Source organism: Pantherophis guttatus, chromosome 4 (assembly GCF_059756535.1).
Source record: "Pantherophis guttatus breed Tessera chromosome 4, ASM5975653v1, whole genome shotgun sequence".
In the NCBI taxonomy this organism is placed as follows: Eukaryota; Metazoa; Chordata; class Lepidosauria; order Squamata; family Colubridae; genus Pantherophis; species Pantherophis guttatus.
The window spans coordinates 28,072,843-28,089,292 of NC_142066.1; the positions used below are offsets into that span (position 1 = coordinate 28,072,843).

Consider the following 16,450-nt stretch of genomic DNA (forward strand, 5'->3'; position numbering starts at 1 on the left):
ACAGAGAGAGCAAGAAACTCAGTTTCTCCTACACACACAGACACACACACAGACACACACCTTTGATACAGGTAGTCCTCGATTTATGACAATTGGGAGCAGAATTTTTGTTGCTAAGCTAATTTTTGTTGTAAGTGAGTTGTTCCAGGTTTTACAATCTTTTTTGCCCTCACTTGATTGCAGTGAATCACATGGTCATTAAGCAAACCCAGCTTCCCCCATTGATTTTGCTTGTTGGAAACCAAGCTTGGAAAGTTGTAAATGGTGATCTCGTGACCCTGGAACACTGCATCTGTTATGTGACTATACAGATGCTATAGAAATCGCATTTAGGCTTATAGACTGCCCCAAGGTGCTTTATAGCACTCTCTGGACAGTTTACAATACAAGCAGTTTTTGCATATTGCTCCCACAATCTGGGTTCTCATTTTACCAATCTCGGAAAGATGGAAAGCTGAGTCAACCTTGAGCCCCTGTCAAGATCGAACTCCAGGCTGTGGGCAGAGTTTGCCTGTAATATTGCACCTTAACCACCAGGGCTCTTTCAGGCTATGAGTCATAAGCAGGGGTGGATTCTAATTTTTTTTACTACGGTTCTGTGGGTGTGGCTTATTTTGTGGGTGTGGCTTGATGGTCATGTGACAATTCTTTAGGATTTAACAGAGGTACTGGTCTACCAGGCTTTTAACTGCTTGCAGAGCTGTATCTGTCTACCCATTTATTTTTGCAGACACTGGTCTACCCATTTATTTTTGCAGGCACTGATCTACCCATTTATTTTTGCAGGCACTGATCTACTCATGTATTTTTGCAGGCACTGATCTACTCATGTATTTTTGCAGGCACTGGTCTACTCATGTATTTTTGCAGGCATTGGTCTACTCATGTATTTTTGCAGGCACTGATCTACCCATTTATTTTTGCAGGCACTGATCTACCCATTTATTTTTGCAGGCACTGATCTACTCATGTATTTTTGCAGGCACTGGTCTACTCATGTATTTTTGCAGGCACTGGTCTACTCATTTATTTTTGCAGGCATTGGTCTACTCATGTATTTTTGCAGATACTGGTCTACCCATTTATTTTTGCAGGCACTGATCTACCCATTTATTTTTGCAGGCACTGGTCTACTCATGTATTTTTTCAGGCACTGGTCTACTCATGTATTTTTGCAGGCACTGGTCTACCCATTTATTTTTGCAGGCATTGGTCTACTCATGTATTTTTGCAGGTACTGGTCTACCCATTTATTTTTGCAGGCACTGATCTACCCATTTATTTTTGCAGGCATTGGTCTACTCATATATTTTTGCAGGCACTGGTCTACCCATTTATTTTTGCAGGCACCAGTCTACTCATTTGTTTTTGGAGGCACCAGTCTACCACCAAACTGCTTTTTACCACTGATCAGTGTAGGGCGGCCCTTTGAAGCCCCGCGGCAAGAGTTTAAACAGTTTTTCCTTATAGCCCATCAGCTGGGACTCAATAGGCAGCAATAGATTGGGGGTGGGGCCAAATAAAAGGTAAGAATAATGTGGGGGGTTTGGTGACATCATATTGGCACCGCTACCGGCTCGGCGGAACCGGGTAGAACCAGGAGGAAACTACCACTGGTCATAAGTATGAAAATCTGTTATATGTTTTTCAATTCCCTTGTAATTTTGAACAGTCATTAAATGAATGGCTGGAAGACGAGCACCTGAAGGGAGCTTCTACTGCTGCAATAATTTGGGATGGTTTTATGGTCTCGCTCCAACATTAACTTCTCCTCTTGACCAGCAGCCTCCTGGGCTTCCCCTGTTTCGCCAGCTTCTTGACTTAACTTCTTTGCGTGAGATCTGCATCAAATAGTAAAAACAAAGAACAAAACCCCGACAAATATCCACACATCACTCCGGCAGCAAGAAATGGTGTTTATTCAGAAAGTAACTGGGAAACAGGAGACGGAGGGTTGAATTCTGACTCTCTGCATTGTATTGAAAGCACACAAGAGACTATCTGCTTTTCGAATTTATTTCCCAACAGGAAAGCTGGAGTAGTCTGGCACCATTTTAAGCGAACCACCCTCTGCCTGCTGAGTTCTATCCCATTTCCCCAGCCTCAAACTGACCTAAATGAGGGTCTCACCAAGAACTGGGGAGGTGGGGGGGAAGTCACAAGCAGCTGGCTGGGCAAACAGCTATGAGCTGGGAGGCGGCCTATGTTTGTCCCACACTTCTCCATCCTGGTGTCTTCCAGATGTGCTGGATCTGCAGCTTTCAGAATTGCCAGCCACTGGGCCCAAAGTTGGCGGTTGCAATCCCAACCCATATGTCATATTCAAGAGAGAGGCTGCTTTGCCCTGTCACTATCGAACGACATCAATAAATCATTTTGCTTCTGCACAACCCAGCTGGAGAACCCAATGGGGTATAAGCAGTGGATGAAATAAAGGATTATTATCACTGGATTGATAGCTATGCTGAATGAGTGTAAGGATTGGTGGGAACGGCTGGAAAACCTGATACAGCAGTTTTGTCTTTCGGAAATGGGTTTCGCTTCTCCCTGGATTATTCTTCCAAATGACAAACATGCCACAAACATAGGCAACACAGATTTTCTTGCTAGCTTGTTAGCTTCGTCCCCCCCGGGCTGCTTTCTTTCTCTGATTAATTTGGGTAATTTTGCATTCACGCCTTATATAGCATCTAGTTAATGTCTTCAAAAATAAAACACCGTTCTTTGATCTCTTGCTGAAAAACGGCTCTGAAGAAACACAGATAATTCACAATGTCAAGGTGCTCATTTAACAGGTATTCATCTTCCTTTCTGCCACAAATTGAAAAAATATAACCCCACAGGGCTGAATCTGCCAGACCATAAGAAAGGTCAGGACTATCAGAGAAGTTTTCTCAACCCTGGCCTCTTGAAGATGTGTGGACTCCAACTCCCAGATTTCTGGGAGTTGAAGTCCATACATCTTCAAGTGGCCAAGGTTGGGAAATACTGTTCTAGAATAACCTTGCTCAGTGTCAGCATCTTTAAGATGTCTGGACTTCAAATCTGGCTGGGGAATTCTGGGAGTTGGACCTTAAGGCTGCTGAAGTTGAAAAACACTGTGGTAGAGTAAACTATAACAATTGTTGTCCCAAAGGTGTTTGTTCAAGAGGCAATTGGACTTTCTGGTTTTTCTTTGAAGACATTTCACTTCTCATCCAAGAAGCTTCTTCAGCTCTTCTCCTCTTCAAAGAAAAATCACAAAGTCCAGTTGCCTCTTGAAAAAGCAACTTTGGGATAACCATGACCTGGATGACTGAGAATCTCTATAACAATTGTTGTTACAGATCTCATTCCCAATTCTTGTGCTCCCTCAGATAGTTGAAATTACAGTTGATAATCTCCAACCAAAGAAGCCAAGTGAATGCTAGTTGGCAATTCTGGGAATTGTAGTCCCAACAAGATCTGGAGGACATTCTGTAACTTTTGAGAATATAGTATAGGTGCCAATAAACCCAAAGCGAATACCTTTACAAAAAAAGTTTTTAGTCACTTTTCATTTGTCTACTTTTTATAGCATTCCTGCCAAATAAGCTGGGGAAATGTAATTTAGTGGGTTCCATGTGAATTTTATGATAGTGTGCCCAAGAATGTCCTCCCAGACTTGCGATTTACAGAAATTCTAGCAGAGATAATTCAACCAGATCAAACATTTGTGTTGATGTGCCCTATATTTTCACACAGCATGGTGAGCAATTGCCACAGCTAGCTGCTAGTGTTTGGATAAACACATTGGGCTAAATCTCCCAGCAACCTTGGGCTACTGGGACAAAAGGCACCAATGCCAATCATCTCCCTGAAAAGGTAGACTTCTTCCTAAGTAACACCCTTAGGGTGCTGTTCCACCACCAGCCCAAAGAATGATTTTGAACCTGTGTAAATATGAACCTGTATGTTCCTTTTGTTTCATAACACCAAGTATAAATGACAAAAAATAAGAGTTAGAAAGGCACAATCCACCAAAGATGGCACCTCCTGTTCCAATGGCATCTTTTTATGACCAGCTATAAAAATAAGATATCATCCCTAAAAGAGAAGCTGTTCTTCTCCTATCCCCTTGCCATATTTTCAAGAAACAGGAGGCTGCAGCTCCTGGTGCAGTCTCTTCTGATGGCCCCTGGAAATTAAAAGCTTCTCCATCACATCAAGATGGAACAATCCCAATTTCTTTTTTCCGAGTTGGCACTAAACAAAATAAGATAGCATGCCCAACCAAGCTAGAATATGTGCATGTCATTCTCAGCATGTCATAGCATCTAAATCAACATCACTGTCCAGATATGTCTAGAAATGATATTATGCTTCAACCAATAAAATATGGCCTTTTGGAGAAGTCATGATTACGAGAATTAATGGTTTCCAAAGTTGGCATCAGGCAAATAATCAAGGCTCAATGTAGCAAATACAACCAACAAGACTGATGCACAATATTTTAAATCCTAAAGTGGCACAGAAAGTTGTTAAAAACCTGAGTATCAAATGTTTCATTGAAACCAGTTTCTAAAACTTGTTTCATTATGTTGTGATGTTAGAAGTTGACATTACAGAAAATCAACACTTGTTTTACTTCACAATAAGGTGAAATAATAATGTCCTAAGCCATAATGTCATGAATTTGAAGTGGTTGAATGATGATTGATCTTCCAAACATTGGTTTTATCTGTCCAAAGTGAATGCCAGGATTTCTGACATGTCTGGCCATCCAAGATGAGCATAGACTGACACCATCCAGACAATAATGGCTTCATTCTTCCAAGGGAGCAATTGGACATGTAATTAGCAGAAAGAAGACCATCTACAATGAAGCTTGATGTTAGTATTACTGCCCAATCTAGCTGGATTCTAGTGCCATGATGACCTTTTAGGATAAAAAGAAGACCCTACCCCTTTTCCATCAAGCGTTGGGGACCAGACTGCTGTTTGTGCCCTTATTACCACTGCTCCACCATTAGGTCTATCATGTGGTTGACACCCAAGTCAGAAGAATCAAAAAAGTCTGTACAGAAGATGCTGCTACCAACCGGACTGGCGGAGCCGAGACCTGATGCTGAACCAGAGGTCAAGGCTTCTAGCCAATCAACAGGGTCAAATCCGGCACGGATCCCACTTCCTTGCCAGGCATCTGGAGGAGATGGTGGCATCTCCAGAGAGTCAGGGGAGAAAACAGAGGACAGCGAATCCAGTGATGCAGATGAAGAGGAGGCTGTCGAAAGGAAATCGTAGGGTCCTGGAAAATCAAAGATGGCAGAGGGCACCAAAGGTGGCTCATTGCTGGAACAGGATTTCTTTGGTGGTGATGCTTCTTGGTGGACCAATGGGGACAAAGAAACTTGATCAGAAACCTCTGGAGTCAAAGCAGGTGCTTGAAGAATGTCACCTAGAAGCCGCAAAACAGAAGGCACACTTTGACACAATAGCCCACCCCCACCCCAAACTGCCTACCTCTAAGCTAAATAGCAAAACTACAGATTATGTTTCCATACTGGGATTTTGCACTGGATCATGTGGTTGTGGCCATCTGAGGAGCAACTGTCTCTTTAACCCACCCTTTCCCAAATTTACGACTCCTGTTTTCTCAAAACCTATATTGCTCCATCTTTGTTCCTGACAGTTTTTTCTCTTATTAATTCCTCTATATGAGCTAGTCCCGACTGCAGTTTGCAAGACAAAACAGAGCCATCAGCTCACCTGTACACATCAGTGGTTCCTCTAAAATCTCTTCAATGGATTGGCTTGGCACCAGCTATAGAAAGGGAAGAAAAGAGAAGGAGTCTTAGTGTCTGTCTCAAAAACAAAGCCAGAACACGTTCTGCTACAACTATAATTGCTGAGCTTCCAAACCAATACAAGTCTATGGAGATTCTCAGTCATCCATGTCATGGTTGTCCCAAAGGTGCTTTTTCAAGAGGCAACTGGACTTTATGGGGGTTTTTTTTTGAAGACGATTCACCTCTCATCCAAGAAGCTTCTTCAGCTCTGACAGTTCTTCAGAGCCGAAGAAGCTTCTTGGCTGAGAAATGAAACATCTTCAAAGAAAAACCCAGAAAGTCCAGCTGCCTCTTGAAAAAGCACCTTTGGGAAAAGCCAATGCAAGCTTTATAAGCACAGCAGAGGACATTCAGCAAGAGAAGACTCTTCCTTCTCTCTATGGAAATGGAGGAACTCTGAAAAGAGTTGGAGGACTTCAGAAGGATTCATCCTTCCAGAGCTGTCCATACCTTTGTTCCGTGTTGCTATTATTTAAACTGGAACAAGGAATTAAAAAGCCTGGAAAACTTTGGCAAGCCAAAGTAGCCATTTCCTCTAGGACAGCCTGTGTGCAAAGCAAGATCAGATAGTCTACAAGAAAGACTGAAGGAGATGCCCCCAAATAATACCTGAGCCTTTTGAATGGCCTCTTGGAGTTCTTCCTCAAGGGAGCGAGTGGCTGGGGCTGGATCAGGAGGGCTGGCTGTAATCTCGAGGGGTAACTCCATATCAGAATGGATTGGCTCACACGAGGTAGGGCATAAAACCTAGTAAGAAAGTGGAAGAAATGTTAAGATTTCTACTTGATTTCTTCTGGCAAAATGCCCTATTGGCTTAATATTACACATTAAATAAAAAACCCTGGTCTCAAGCTAATTTTTTCATAATGATTCTGATAAGTGCTAGGCAGAAATGCCTGACATTGAGGGAGTGGCCAAGCAGGAGGGTCCTGGAGTCCTGTGTATGGAGGGGGGCCTTGGGCTGGAGACAGAGATGACAGGGATCAGGGAGGCTGGCAAGTTGTGGGGATGAGGGGCAGGTGAGAACACCAAGGTGGGGATGGGCAGGGTGAGATATAGTAGCATGGTTTTGCTGTTTTCTACAAATCCTGCGTTCCAGCTGCCTGTGCATGGAACCTTGGAAGCCCTGGGTGTTAGCTATTGTTACTTAATCAATACTAAGTCCTTCTGTAATAAAACCGATCTTATACATCAGTCAATAATGGATGAGAGGATCAACCGGACATGTGTAACAGAAACCTGGCTAGGCAAGATGGTTCCCCTTATGGAAATGTGCCCACTTGGGTTTCAGTTGTGCCACAGCTTCAAGGCAGAGACAGGAATGACCATACAAAAGACTTGGATTTCAGATGCACTGCCCTACAGTCCCATGGTTTTTTTGCTCTATATCAACGATTTATGTGAGCAACTTAAAAGCAATCGATTTCTTTTTGCTGAAGATGTAAAATTATTCAATTCTACAGATAATTCTGTTCTTTGCAAAGTGATCTCGAGACTATGTATGTGTCCGAATGGTCATCTGTTTGGCAATTTCAAATTTTGATTAATAAATGTTCTGTCTTACATATTGATAAACGTAATCAGAATGTCAAGTATAAGCTAGGTGGCATTGATCTAGCAGATGACCCTCACGTTGTTAAGGACCTAGGTTTGTTTTGTTTGTTTTATTTTGTTTTATTAGATTTATATACCGCCCTACTCCTGAAGGACTCAGGGCAGTGAACAGACACAAAATAAAATACATAGATACAAAAGTTAAAAGACATAATTAAAACCAGATTAAATAATTTAGCCCGAGACAATTAAAAAAGGTGTACTTATCTCTGACGATTTATGCTCCAAAGCTCACTGTAACAGCGTTGCTAAAAAAGCAGTTGTAAACTTAAGAGTTGTAAACTTAATTTTGCAAAGCTTTTTTTCTGGAAACATTGTATTGCTTATTAGAGTTTATAAAACTTATGCTAGGTCAATTTTAGAGTATTGTTCAACCGTTCGGAATCCCCACCGTATATCTGACATCAGTACAATCGAGTGGGTTCAAAAGTACTTCACGAGAAAAGCCTTGCACTCTTCCGTACACAATAGAATTCCTTATGCTATTAGGCTCGAAATTCTCGGTTTGGATAACATAGAACTGGGTCACTTGTGGTCAGACCTAGGTATTGCATACAAAATTATACATAGTAATGTTATACCTGTAAATGACTTTTTCTATTTTAATCGCAATAATATGCACGCGAACAATTGCCTTAAACTCAATGTAAATCGTTCTAAACTTGACTGTAAAAAATATGATTTCTTTTAATAGAGTTGTCAAAGTCTGGAATGCCCTACCTGATTCAGTTGTCTGAGTTACAAATTTTCACAGTTTCAATCACAAATTGACTTCCGTGGACCTTACTTCATACTTAAGTGGTCAGTAGAGGGGGCATGCATAAATGCACTAACGTGCCTATTGTCCCTGTCACTGTATTTTTATTCTCTTACTCTTGTTTTTGTTTGACAAATTCCGATAGATAGATAGATAGATAGATAGATAGATAGATAGATAGATGGATGATAGGTAGGTAGGTAGATAGATATAGATAGATGGATGATAGATAGATAGATAGATAGATAGATAGATAGATGGATGGATGGATGGATGGATGGATGGATGGATGGATAGATGGATGGAAGGTAGGTAGATAGATAGATAGATGGATGATAGGTAGGTAGGTAGGTAGATAGATATAGATGATAGGTAGGTAGATAGATAGATGGATGATAGATAGATAGATAGATAGATAGATAGATAGATAGATGATAGGTAGATGGATGGATGGATGGATGGATGGAAGGTAGGTAGGTAGATAGATAGATAGATAGATAGATAGATAGATGGATGGATGATAGGTAGGTAGGTAGGTAGATAGATATAGATGATAGGTAGGTAGATAGATAGATGGATGATAGATAGATAGATAGATAGATAGATAGATAGATAGATAGATGATAGGTAGATAGATGGATGGATGGATGATAAGTAAGTAGGTAGGTAGGTAGATATAGATGATAGGTAGGTAGATAGATGGATGACAGATAGATAGATAGATAGATAGATAGATAGATAGATAGATAGATGATAGGTAGATAGATGGATGGATGGATGGATGGATGGATGGATGGATGATAGGTAGGTAGATATAGATAAATAGACAGATGGATGGATAGATAGATAGATAGATGGATGGATGGATGGATGGATGGATGGATGGATGGATGGATGGAAGGTAGGTAGGTAGGTAGATAGGTACATAGATAGATAGATAGATAGATAGATAGATAGATAGATAGATAGATAGATAGATATAGCTGGGCATGAGACCCTTTTTGTGAAATTGGGCACCTGGGATCAGATGGTTGGTACTATACCAACATCCCTGTTGTATTGCAGTCTCCCTGTTTGTGCTAAATCTGCTCCCATTCTTGCATTGAGAGGTCCTGCTCATGTCACTCATGTGTTAGTCAACTCTTGGTTAGACTTCTGCAATTCATTCTACCTGGGTTTGCCCCTGAGGACCTGCAATGGGTCTAACAAGCAGCAGCTTGCAATAGTTATGGATGTACCACAATCCTTCCATGTAACATTACTGCTTCACAAGTTTCTAATGGGCTTCCAGATGCAATCCAAGGTGCTGATTGTAAAGCCTTGCATGGCAGAGGAGCAGACTATTTATGAGACCACGATATCTCTGGTTATGATGGCTCATCTCATGCTCTCAGACTGGATAAGCTTTAGGTTGTTTCCCTGTGACAGTAATATTTGGTGGGTCCTAGGAAGTATGCCTTATCTCTGGCAGCCCCCACCCTTTGGATTGGATCTTTCCTGAAATTCAATTAGCCCATTTTGGCCAATTTTTCTTTTAGGCATTTGGGTTGGACTGTTAAAGATCTCTGATCTAGCTGGAGCATGGTGGATTTGATGGCCCAGGAAGTATGTTTTGCCTTATCTGTGTTATTATTAATTATTGCCTTTTATTGCTTTCATTTTATGTTAGCTGCCAGGGTCTCTTTGGAGAGTTGGGTGGTATCAGAAAATTATTCTGAAAGGCTCACCAAAATGTGAACTTTTAAGTGATCAAGTTAACCTCTCCATGCCACTTTTCCTCAAGGAAATTGCATTTTTCCTCTCGGCATTGTGAAGCTCTGAAAACAATCTGGCATTTTAACTCTTTCTAGCTTTTCTGTTCCACAATGGTGCAGTAGATTTGAGATGTGGGAATCATATTTAACCACCTAAGTCAGATAGAGGAGGAGTGAAAAGACATATGACAGGTAAGCGAGCCAAGCACAGGTCTAGAGGGATACAAAGGAAGCGGAAGAATGGAGATGTTGATTGATCTCCTTCATCCTGGCATCCCAAAGAGGAGACCAACAAGCAACCACACCCAGAAGCCAGAAGACCCTACAAGGTTGGGTCCCACCATGGTAACCACCAACTGCATATCACCATCACCTGTTATTGCTCCCCTAAGAATAGACTAATACAGTAGTTCTCAGTCTGTGGCCTGAGGATTCTGGAGCTGCAATGTTGTTACAGGAGGGTCCATGAAGACCTGAAGAAATGTTGTGATTTAAATCTTAAGCCTTGGAAGTCCGTGGCCACAAAAGGTATTTAAAGGGGGTTTGTGGTGAAGAAAAGGTTGAGAACCATTGGATAATAAATACGGGAGCAGAATCCACTTTAATGGATGGTGATCCAGAGAGATTTTCCAGTCTCTTTTATTGATGGGTATGGATCTCTCAAATAGCAGATCCTCTTGGGACCTAAGTCCTTAAAGGGGTGGAGACCACTCTTGAAGGAGGTCATCTTAACATTGAACCAGGGTGTTTTGGGACCTCAATGCTGAATATCTGGAACCTGGAGCTTTCTTGTCCGTGCTGGCTACAAGGATGGAACTAAAGACATCATTGGACATCATCTTGGGTACCTGGGAAGATGACACTGTGTCACTGAAACTGGGAGTCCAGGTGCCTTGGGGATTTATGGGCAGATATACCTGTGGGGTACTTTAACTACTGGCCTAAACGTTAATATAAGACCCTGGTTATCAAAGCAAAGTCAAGATGCTTCTGCATTTTAATCCTGAAAAGGCCAAACTACACCTAGGGGTGAGACAGAGAATGGCCCAACCAATCTTCTACAAAATTGTCCACACCTTAAAGTTACCCAGGTTGATTAACACTGGTAGTTGGTAGAATTTGCAGCTGTTTATTTGATGTATAGTAGTTATAAGTTTGTTTTCAGGTCTTCAGTGCTTTTCCTGCCGTGCTGCAAAGCCTTGATAACGACTTTGCTTGTCCCTTTTCTAACCTTTCTGCTCTCTAGCCATGTAGCTGTTCCCACCCTATCCGGTTAATTGCCCTGACCTCTTTCCTGCTAATGAAGTAATTAACCTCCTTGCCTTAGAGAACTAAATAGTTAACCTTTTGCTCTCACTAGCCACATCGCTAGTTTCTCCATGTCCATTAATTGAGTTCTCACACAATGTGGGGACCAGGAAGAACCTCCCACACATATATTTACTGATACGAATGCACAAATGTTAATTCTATGATTGATTGATCTGGCACTGTTTCCTTTCAGGAACGCTGGCTTGCTTACCATGAACCTGTCTTCGGTGCCCCCTCCCTCCTTGGCGCACTCTCTCTTGGGGATGTAAGGAGGGGGCGGAGCCTCTTGCTGGCCAGGTGACTGCAGTGCTCCCTTCCGACGATTCTTGATCTGCTTGTGCAGCTCCAGCTCCTCACGTGGGTCGCCGTCACGATGCTTCAGCTCTCGATGGAGCTTTAGCGCCAGATTCTCCACCACCCGCTGCTTCTCCTGCAGGGCCTGGGGTTCTTCTTCTAACTCAGAAGGTGCTAAGCGGGCGCTGGGGAGTGGCACAGGTGGGGGCTTCACCCGGGCCACCTGGTAAGGCTTGAGACGTTCCAACAGGGCTGGCTTGGTGCCCGAAACAGGGAGGCCCCGCTTACGGAGCTGCTGGCGGAGTTCAGAGACCTGAGAAGCAAAATCATCGCCATAAGTAATGAAAGGGAAGAAAGAGGTGGTAGATTACAGCTAGTCCTCGACTCATCATTCACTTAGTGACCATTTGAAGTTATGACAGCACTAAAAAGGTGACTTATGACAGGTGCTCACACTTACAACTGTTGCAAGCATCCCCATAGCCATATGATCAAAAGTCAGGTAGCTGGCAACTGGCATATAATTTATGACGGCTGCAGCCTCCTGGGATCATGCGATCACCATAAGTAACCTTCCAATCTGGCTTCCGACAAAGTTAACGAGGGAAACCAGGTTTGCTTAATGACCACACGATTCACTTAACAACTGCAGCAATTTATTTATCCACTGTGGCAAAAAAGTCATAAAATGGGGCACATCTCACTTAACAGCTGTCTTGCTTAGCAACAGAAATGTTGGGCTCAAATTGGGGTCTTAAGTTGAGGACTATCTTTATTAATCAAATGCACAGAGAACAGGTTACAGATGGTCCTTGACTTATGAATGGTCGCTTAGGAACTGTTTGAAATTACAGAGGAAACCCCCCCCCAAGGTAGTTATGACCAAGATTCAAAGTTCCAATGGCTGCACCCCCTTGTAGTCCCTTTTGGAGGGCTCGGCAACCATCCCATATTTATTTTATTTATTTATTTTATTTTATTTATTTTATTTTATTTAATTTATATATCGCCCTTCTCCAACAGGACTCAGGGCGGTGAACAGCCAAGATAAAACATAACATATAAAATTTAAAAGCAGTTTAAAAGACATTAAATAATTTTGGCCTTCAATGTAAAACAACCCAGTTAAAACCAATTTCAAATTAAAACCGAAAGGATGGGATCAGGCCTGCCAGAAATACATGTGTTTTCATGGCCCGACAAAAAGTCCGGAGGTCTGGTATCGTGCGTATCTCTGGGGGTAGGTCGTTCCAGAGGGCAGGTGCCGCCACAGAGAAGGCTCTCCCACTGGGGGTCACTGACCGACATTGTCTGGCCAACGGCACCCTGAGGAGGCCCTCTCTGTGCAAGCGAACTGGCCGGTGGGAGGCTATATGGCTGCTTGCAGTGTCTTTATGGCATTTTTATTTTTTTGCAGGAAATTAATGTTTATTTCTGGTTTCTGGCAAAAAATGCCCACTGGGGAAATGGGTTCACTTAACAACTATGGCACTCACTTAATGACCACCATAAAAAAGATTGTAAATCCGGGTGTGGTGAGGTGAGCAAAAGTGATCAGGCAGGAGGACCCTTTTGACGGACACGCAGAGGGAAGTGTGATGGAAATCTGCAGGTAGACTGCACTCAGGGACATCATGCCCCATGTTTGAAAGTGCTCCCGCTGTCGCATTCTTGGTTTCCACCTTCAGTGTCTGGCTATCAGATCCTCTACAGTCTTGGATTTCAGCTGTTGTTATAGAATAGCAGGTCGGCATGTCACAAAGCCTCCATTATTCACAAACTTATCTTGGGAGGAGGTTGTGCACCCCAGGGGAGAGGAGGAGTGATGGCTATTGTCATTCATGAATTGTTAGAGCCTTTCAAAGGTTTCTCTTAGCAGATAACCAGATGTGAGGTGCTTTGGCTGAAGGGAAGCATTGGGATTGTGGCTGGGGTACCAGCCTCCTTGCTGCTCAGCAGCATTCTGTGGCTGGGTTAGTAGTAGAAGACTCCGGACATCAACAGATAATCCTCGATTTACAATCATTCATGTAATGAGCAATTTGAAGTGATGACAGTGCTGAAAAAAGCCTAGTTCTCGCACTTATGACTGGTCCTCACACTTATGACTTTTGCACCACCACTCCCACGGTCATATGATCGCAACGAGGGTGCTTGGCAACCAGGTTGCATTTAAGACCGGTGGCAGTGTTCTGCAGTCACGCAATCGCAATTTTCATTTTTTTTTTCTGCCAGTTCCCAGCTTCAAATGCCCATTTGAAAGAATGGGTTCTCACTTGCAATTGCCGTGTTCAAATATTTCACAACTTAACAACCACGGATTCGTTTAATAACTGGTGATTCCGTTAACGACTGTCGTAAAAATGGTCATAAAATCAGGCCCGACTCAACTTACAATTTAAGACAGATATTCTGATCCCAATTGTGACTGTTAAGTCGACCTGCTTCTGAATTTCCATGGTAACCAAGGTAACTATCAAAGTATCTCAAGTCGTTGATGGCCTGAGGTAGGCCCTTCCACATTGCTGCCTGCAATCTAGCTGTGGCCTCCAGTAAGCACATGCATGCACAACTGATACACAACACAAATGTGTACCCTGATCTTTCACAGAAAATTGGGGTTTGGGTTCTCCTTCATGGCAAACGTAGCTGGAATACCCATTTTGGTGCATTTCCCAATCTCCTCCCAATTGTGTCTTTTTTTCCCTGGGAAGAGAAAGAGGGGTTTTGTCATGGATCCCCTTTCCTTCCCCAGAGGGTCCTGAGGAGGCCAAACTCAGCTCCCTGGCTTGCTTTTTTTCAGAGATCAGGCAGGCAATGATACGAGAACCGTCATATCCTTGATGCAAGGAAAAGACAGACTGGCTGTACAACATCAACTTGAACATGACTAAGCAAATTGTATTGGTTGTACTGGCTTACTTTTTGGTTCCCTATTACCTCTTCTCCCCATAGGACATATTTATTTATTATATTTTGATCCCTCCTTTATTATTGTTATAAATAACTCAAGGCAGCAAACATATCTAATACCCCTTCCTCTTCCTATTTTTCTCCACAACAACCACCCTGTGAGGTAAGTTGGGCTGAGAGTGTCTGGCCCAAGATCATCCAACTGGCTTTCATGCTCAGGTGGGACTGAAACTCATAGTCTCCTGGTGATTGGTCCAAAGTCACCCAATTGATTCTATACCTAAGGCGGGACCGGAACTCACAGACTCATAGTGATTGGCCCCAAGCCACCCAAACTGACTTTCATGCCTAGATGGGACTAGAACTAAGTTTTCTAGCTGTTTAGACTAGGATCTTTAGGCCACCACATCCAACTGGCTCACATCTGCCCATTTACTGCTCTTCTAGTTCCTTTCCCTTGGCTGTGAATGTGTATTTGTCAAATAATATATGTGGGTATCTGCAGAATTTTGTATTTATGTATTTATTTATTTTGTCATGTTTATGTTGTATATATTGGAGATGGTAACCCTTTGAAAGCTGCATGCAATGAAATTTTAATGTATTCTGATTAGGGTACATTCAAAGTGACAATAAAGTTTTTCTATTCTCTATTTGTGAATGGAGTGATGGTTCTCCCATGTCGATAGCTCCTGGGTCTTTCATCAATATTTTGCCAGTAATTTGCTTAACATCAGGTTAGGAGATTTGAGTTGATAAACCCCCAAACCTACCGTGAGTTCTTCTAAGTTGGCAGGTAAGAGTTCCGGTTTTGGTGGCAAAGGGGAGATTGGGGTGGCCGGAGAAGGAAGAGGGAGCGTTGGAGGCCCACTTGTGGGAGCCGGAGTCCCAGGGAAATTCAAAAGTTGTTCTGGAGCATTGCTGGGTTAAAGAGAGAGAGAAAGAGAGAAGCAGAGAAAGAAAATAAACAAGTGTCTATTGCTTCTGGACTGTTTTGCCTCAGGCTATAAGAACAAAATGATATTAGTCCACCTAACAGATGTCTAAATTTGTTGAAAGTTGGGCAGCATGCAGGTTAAACTGATTTATTATTATTATTATTTAGGGTAGCATAAACTGGAAGCCGTAGGTTTAAATTTCCACTTAGTAAAGAAACTGAAAGGCTGCTTTTAAACTGATCAGTAAGTGGCTCCCTACCAAAGTCCCTCACAAGATTATTGAGAAGAACAAATGCGGACAAAGGGAGCCATCTATTCTTTCCAAGGTTGTTTGAAGGAGGAATAAAAGACAGTTCTGTAAAGACAAATAAAACAATTCACCAAACCAGCTCTAAGCAGCCTACAACAGTTCTTAAAACAGAGGAGAAACTTCCTAACATTAAGGATAGATGTGGCATCTCAGCTGAAAAGCTCCAGAATAAGGAGTGAAGGATAAGACTTCAGCAAAATGAAATATTGTATTACATGTGTCCAAATGTGAACAGAATTTTGTTACAATACATGTGCAGGTAGACCTTGGTCTATAACCTTTTATATAACGACAGTTTGAAATTACAACAGCGTTGGAAATGGTGCTTGATGGTCTGTAAAGCACTCCCTGGCCGCCACTACAAAATCTTGCAACACCATCATTGCGGTCACGTGATCACAATCTGGATGCTTGACAACCAACGGTGGGTTTCACATTATGTTACTACCAGTTTGTCACTCGCGCACACGTTCACTTCGTGCGCGTGTGCACCCGGCTTGCGGGTGTGCCTACCTTCCATGCATGCACCTGGCCTTTCGTGCATGCGCTTTGCTTGCGCACGCACTTTCCGCGCATGCTCCCGACCTCAAAAATGTGCCTCAATAGGATGGCATAGACCCTGGGAGGGTGGGTGTCTCACCTGCGATTTCCACTACCTGTTCGGGCAAATCGGTCTGAACCAGCTGAATACCACTCTTTTAGCAGCCCGTTGCAATCTAGATGCTTGGCAACATATGGCTGGTTGCCAAGTG

The 16,450-nt window shown here is 42.6% G+C and overlaps 1 protein-coding gene across 3 annotated transcripts in view; it reads right to left on the reverse strand.

The window, feature by feature from the left end:
- Positions 1-1,903: 1,903 nt before the first annotated feature.
- The window catches only part of MAMSTR (MEF2 activating motif and SAP domain containing transcriptional regulator), a 57,556-nt gene continuing 43,009 nt past the window's right edge, over positions 1,904-16,450 (reverse strand). For all 3 annotated transcript variants that reach the window (XM_034419525.3, XM_034419524.3, XM_087891841.1), the window contains 5 exons: positions 15,224-15,371; positions 11,455-11,850; positions 6,417-6,554; positions 5,728-5,782; positions 1,904-5,416 (listed from right to left, as the gene is read on the reverse strand). In XM_034419525.3, coding sequence (XP_034275416.2) covers positions 4,971-5,416; positions 5,728-5,782; positions 6,417-6,554; positions 11,455-11,850; positions 15,224-15,371 — 1,183 coding nt within the window. In that variant the 3' untranslated portion in view covers positions 1,904-4,970. The remainder of the gene's footprint in view (positions 5,417-5,727; positions 5,783-6,416; positions 6,555-11,454; positions 11,851-15,223; positions 15,372-16,450) is intronic.